The sequence below is a fragment of the Nicotiana attenuata genome, chromosome 1 (genome assembly GCF_001879085.1).
Source record: "Nicotiana attenuata strain UT chromosome 1, NIATTr2, whole genome shotgun sequence".
Taxonomy (NCBI): Eukaryota; Viridiplantae; Streptophyta; class Magnoliopsida; order Solanales; family Solanaceae; genus Nicotiana; species Nicotiana attenuata.
The window spans coordinates 30,646,112-30,652,741 of NC_031989.1; the positions used below are offsets into that span (position 1 = coordinate 30,646,112).

At 36.7% G+C, this 6,630-nt stretch overlaps 1 protein-coding gene across 1 annotated transcript in view; it reads left to right on the forward strand.

Annotated features, from left to right (window-relative positions):
• The window catches only part of LOC109223819 (kinetochore protein ndc80), a 4,570-nt gene continuing 1,338 nt past the window's right edge, over positions 3,399–6,630 (forward strand). Inside the window, exons 1-2 of the mRNA XM_019388262.1 lie at positions 3,399–4,959; positions 6,323–6,569. Of these exons, the coding sequence (XP_019243807.1) occupies positions 3,821–4,959; positions 6,323–6,569 (1,386 nt within the window). The 5' untranslated portion in view covers positions 3,399–3,820. The remainder of the gene's footprint in view (positions 4,960–6,322; positions 6,570–6,630) is intronic.

Genomic DNA, 6,630 nt, shown 5'->3' on the forward strand with positions numbered 1-6,630 from the left:
TATATATATATATATATATATATTAGATATATTTTAATTTTCTATTCCAAATAGAAAACTTCAATTTGTTCACAATATTAATTATATCCTTTGTACTAGCAAAGAATGCAATAATATTTCATTTGAATTAATAACTCTATTTGACTAATTAAATTCTTTAATTTAATTATCAAATAATAAAGTAATTAATCCTTTAGCAAAGATCAGAACACTCGTTAGTGTGCGACCCCATAGGTTCAATACTAAGCCGGTAGTAAATTGATCACATCAATATCTAATCAAGGGTGGCGTCTAGTAACACTCCTTAACGACCGGATAGCATGAAGTATACAATTTACTCTCAAAAACCAGTAGAAGAATAAAGTAATATTTCCTTCTGTCCTTATAGCTCCGAGTCACCCTAGGATATGGTTCAACTGTCAAGTCCTAATAGGCGACCAACTATGTGTTCATGTCAAATATAATCGACCATTGAATGACCTAAGAAACTCTTTTCTTCTTTCATTCAATCAACCTGGCCAAGGTCTTAGTTTGGTCATTTATAATTCATGACAACATGGAGCTTAAACTCATTACCAAGAGTTGACAGTTTCCATCTTGATCAATCACTAATTCTACAACACTTAATCATACCCAATATCCTTTCAACTATCGCCCTAGGGCCATAAGTGTCTGGTATCAAAGTACAATAAATAACTTGTTAATTACTATGACGATCTAAGATTAAAGGAAACTCTTACATCACATTCTTCAAGAGAATATCCTATTGACAGTTTATGGTAATTCTAACAATTAGGAATTATCCAATGAGTCGGTTCAATGATCATATCTCTATATGCATCATCTATTTATGTGATTTAGTTACTGAGATCGGCTAATCTTTATCCAATAAAGATGATTACGTAAATATTGATCTAACCGGATTACTAATGTCCAAATTAATAATCCTACGATCAAGAACAAATTTAAATTAAATTATAAGAAACTTTTACTTTCATTATCATGATCTCCATCACGATGACAAGTCTCAAAATTTAATCAAGGACTTTATCAAGTTAATCAAACAATTAACAATAACTATGATAAAAGAATATCAAATGCCATATATTTTTATATCAAATAACGTTCATAAAAATATATTCAAATTATCAAATATGAGATTGGATCTTGGGTATATCTACGATATCCCTAACAGTACCATGTGGAGCATTGTTGCTCCCGAATGTCATAGAGTTAGCACCTAAGTTATTATTACAGACGTTAGAGACATTAGTTTGTCTTATGGTGCCCTAAACTACTGCCGTTTCTCATTTTTAAAAGTTTCAGGACGCATCCTGTTTGCATATTGTTACTATTTAATATGTACCCACATTTTTACAAAATTATTTAAGAAGAATTATTCCAAATAGTCGTCCATCAAATCGCTTAAACTAAATAGTCGGTGAAGGTATGACATATACATAATATGTGTATTATACATGTATAATTGTGTATAATTTATGTATAAGAGTAAAAAAAGTAAATAATGAATATAACTGGCTATTTGTGTTAAGATCCCATTATTTAATATGTAATCAGTTGTAACAAATAACAGGCAAAACACACTATCTTCTCCTCCTCCTCCTTCCCCATGGTCATTGTTGGTTAATTTTGAATGGAGATGGGGATACAGCCAGAGATATAAAATTAATTATATATTGACTATAAACAGATAACCCAAGGTTCTGCTCCAACCGTTCTGCTCTATGACTAAATCTCGACTATAGATGATATGAAGTCTGGTTGCTAGTTGTCTTAGAGGCAATTAACTTATTAAGAAGTACCAGTAAAAACGTAATCAGATGCGGATCTAGAATTTAAACTCTATGGGTTAAACCTTTAAGATTAAGTTGTCCGTGCAATTGTGATTAATAATGTGGGCACAAGGTGCATGAGCATATGGTTTATGAATTGGGACTCGTGGCTTATGATACGGGGCTGAGTGTTGGCAAGTCAAGAATTCCCATACCCAGAAGATGAAAGTAGCAGATATGAGTATGCTGAGTATGAAGATTAAGAATGAAGATATTTGGGAGAAGGTGGGCGTGGCTCCCATAGACGACAAGATGCGGGAAGCGAGACTTAGATGGTTCGGGCACGTGCGGAAGAGAAGCCAAGATGCCCCGGTTACGAGGTGTGAGCGTTTTGGCTTTGACGGGTACGAGAAGAGGTAGAGGGCGGCCTAAGAAGTATTGGGCTGAGGTGATAAGGCAGGACATGGCACGACTTCAGATTTTTTAGGACATGGATCTAGATAGGAAGGTGTGGAGATCGAACATTAGGGTGGATGGTTAGGAGGGAGTCGAGCGCTTTTCTTCTTTCGTATCGGGTGTGGGGCTAGCATGTTAGGGTGTTGTCTTTGGGTTGTCAGTGGTGTAAGTTTGTGTCCGCACTATTTTTCTAATTTTTTCATAGTACGATGACTCTATTACTGGTTGTTACTATTGCTTTTCCTTCCATTTTCTATTCCCTACGATGCTAATATTATCTCTCTGATTTTTGTTGTTGTCACCATTCTATTATCTTTTTTTTGTCTTCTTGAGCTTAGGGTCACTCGGAAATAACTTCTTTATATGTCCGGGATAGGGGTAAGGTCTGCGTACATTCTACCCTCCCCATACCCACTTGTGAAAAATTTATTGGGTTGTTATTGTTGTTGTTGGCTTGTGATTATGAAATGAGGTATTTCAGAGTAATTTTGTTGTGAAACTTGTATTAGAACGGTTTGATTATTCGGTTTTTATTGCCTTGGCTTCATATCTATTATTTTTTGTAATTTTGATAAAGTTTTATACATAAATTTATACTCCGCAATAAAAATACTGAGTTCGGTTGAACCTGGTACTAAAGAGCTGGATCCGCCCCTGAGCGTAACTCGAGTTTACATAAAAAGTGTTGTTATGTATTCGTGCCTTGATTTCGTAAATGAAAAATGAGTTTAAATTAAGTGATCAATGTTGGAATATCTTAAAAACATTGGTAAATCATCGTTGTTGCAAAATAGGATCGTTTTGTTTATTATTATTTTGACAAATGATGATTGAAGTTTGTTTTTTACGATATTTGAAATTTATGTTTCATTTGAATTTATTTGGAGTAAATTTAAATATTACATCGTGTATAAAATTGTTAAAATTCTATGAACAATTCTTTTAAATTGTCTCAAATTAGGCTTTGGCAAGTTTAGTCATAGGCGCATGAAATCCGGTCACGCTCTCCCAACTTCAGACACAAAAAAATTGCGTAGAGTGTCCCCTAATAAGATTGGTCGTAGCTGAATGTCTTTGTAATTGGCGATATTTAATAAATTAACTCTGTCTCTTTCCCTTGTGTGCCAAATGATATACTATTTATCTATGCAGTTTCTTCTTCTCAATCTCTTATTCTTTACTAAGACCACTATAATTCTTCAATTTTGAACGTTTAAAGTTTTTGTGTGGGGTTAAAAATTCAAACTTAATAGCTAATTACAACTAAAATCGTCTGAGTGTTGAGTGTTTATGATTAAACTTTTAGTTTAAATGATAATTTAGCGATTTGCTTAAAAATCTCAAAACTCTGTTGACTATTAAAAAGTGTTTGAATAAAATAAATTGTGCCGTCTTGATTTAATGTTATTTTGCTAAATTGATGATTCGGGATAAACTCCACTCATTTGGTAGAGAAATCCCTCAATAATTCGTTTTCTAACTACATTTAACTCATTTCCCAATTGCAAAGCGGGAATTCAACTCAAAAAACTTCCACTATCCACAGAGATCAACAGTAGCATCCTCCAACAATGCGAGGCGCCGGACGACGCCGGACGAACTCTGTAGCACCGGATTGGCGACATCCACCGCCGACTCCGACCGCCACGATGGCAAACGACCCAAGGCAATTTATCGCCACCGGCGGCCGTGATTCCGACGCAAGCTTCGCCAGTAGTCGGCCGTCATCTGCCGGTGTAAACTCCCGGTCCGCCGCTATCCCTATCTCCGACCGCTCCTATCAACTCAACGCCATCCGTACGATCAACGCTTACCTTTCCTCTCACTCTCTCCCTTTTACTCTCAAACCCCCTCTCCCTTCTGCTAAAGATATTACCGAAACCCTAAAATTCATTCTCTCTCGCTTTGGACTTAACCCGTCAGAATCACAAAAACTCGACGATGATCTCCAAACCCTACTAAAAAACCTAAACTGCCCCGTAAAAGTGAACAAATCTGCATTACGTGCCCCTGGGACGCCTCATTCGTGGCCTAGTCTACTTGCAGCGATTCACTGGCTTGTTCAGCTCGGTAAATTTGATGATTACCGGTTGAGTACCCGAGCTCAACAGCTTGCTTCGGAGAATAAGGTGTTTAGGTATACTGTTGAGAATTATTCTCATTACATTAGGGGAGAAGATAAAGAAGCAGATGACTTGGATAGTCAATTTATGCTGGAGTTGGAACAAGAAAAGGCGCGATTGGTTGCGGATGTGAATGCATCGGAGGAGAATTTGAAGGCACAAGAGGCGAAGTTGGAGGCGCTGAAGAATGGGCCGTCGGAGAGAGAGGTGTTGGAGAATGAGAAGAGTGCGTTGGAGGAAGATGTCAAGAAGTTTCATTCTATCATTGAACAGTTACAAGGGCGTATAACGACTGTGGAGAGGTCATTGGAGGAGCAAGTGAAAGGGTTGGAGACTAAGGTTGCTGAGAAGGAGAGCATTTATGCGGAGAACGAGGAGTTGAAGAAGAAGGTGGAGGAGCAAGGGATTAATCCCAGGGATGCAGATAGGATGAAGAGGGAGTTGCATGCTTTGGAAAGAGATATTGCAGATATTGAGAACCAGAGGATAGAATGGGAGGAGAAGGGTTGGGACCTCGACTCTGCCATTGGGAACATGTACAAGAAGCTTGAGGAGCTAATGATCGAGTGCAACCAATCTATCAGGAGGTTTTCATACTCTCTCCTGTTGTTTATTGTTGTTAGAGAAAACATTGACTTAATTTATGTTTGACAGACCTTATAAAAAAAATTACAATTGACACAATGAAATTAAAACATATAGTAATCTAAAGTTTTTTATTCTTTGGGCATGGATTTATTTTGCTACTATGGATAGTTTTGTTGGATTAAATGGAGCTCTAAGAGTATGAGTGAGTGTTAATAGTGGAAGTGTCCATTGCAACATGTTTAGCGTCCATTGCCTCCATATTGGATCCTCAGCAGATAATTTATGTGACTGATAAATGGATTGCAGTTTACTTATTGTGATGTATGAGAATCCCAACTTCGCCCGTCTGCTGTTTCCACCAACTTTCACTTGAGACATGAATGAGGAATATTATGCTAGTCAGAAGGCAATAAGGCTAATGGTTCTCGAATTTAATTTTTCCAATCACTCTTGCTAGAAATTAAGGCTGCATCATGCCTGACTGGAAATGCTGTGTTGGATTTGAATTTCATATTTACATCAATAACTTGGTCTTTCATGAAGAATATCCTTTATAACATATTCACATTTGATATCTTATTTATTTTTGTTGTTGGATTATGCGGCAATTATTGATGGTATTTTCTGTTGTTCTTTTGTTTTGCATAGCTTCATCCAGATATGCTTACTTCTCATCCGTTATTATCCCATTATTTGGAGAAATTAAGAGCCTTGTTTCTCTTGTATAGCCACCTGAATTTGTCAGATTACCCTAGTGTTGCTTGTGAAACAGATTTGAATTGTGGAAAGTTCAGGTGCATCATCTGTTCTATTTAATTGCATCACTTTCTTAATTTGGCCAATTTCATGGACCAAATATCCAGTACCCCTTGTGAAAAAGGTTTTGATGAGAGTGCCTATATGCAGCAATTTGTTTCTCAGATTACCTATGCATTCTTGTTGCTGGTTGAAAACTTCTTACTTCTTTTTCTTTTCCATAAGTTATACTTCGTCTGAATCTTTTTAAATGACGTGGGTTAGTTCTTTTGGAGTCTGAGAGTAAAACCTTTGAATTGATTATTATATTGAATTTTGTAAGCAGAGTTCACAATGTGAAAGTAGACAACTGGTTGAAAAGGCATCACATTGTATATTTGAATTTTGAACTGTTGAAGGAAAATTCTACAATTTTATCATATAGATCATGATTTGGGAGGGTTTAAGATTGAAAATTTGAAGCTTAGCCAGCTAGGTCACTCAAAGTGAGATGGAGCAAGTATATTTGTGTATGTTTTCTCTGGTTTGAAGTGGAACTTCCTTCTACTTTTTGTCCATCATATGTTCCTTGACTCTGACTATGGATAATCTCATTTGAGATTTCAGGTTAAAGCTAGGAAATGAATTTCAGTATAAATTAAATGCCCAAGGGTGCTCACAAGAGGAGGTCTTAGGTATAGATTACAAAACAAAACTAAAGCCCATGCTTGCATCATTTGAAGATGAGATGAAGAAGAGTTCCATGATGAAAATGGAAGAGTTGATAGCTCTCCAGCAACAATCAGTTGAGAAGGCTTCCAAAATAGAGTCAAAGAGGAATCGTCTAACTGCTCTTCAGGCTCACATTGACAATGTAAGTGTAGGCATCCTATTGCCTTATAGCAATGGGCATTGTGCACCCCCACCCCCCACCC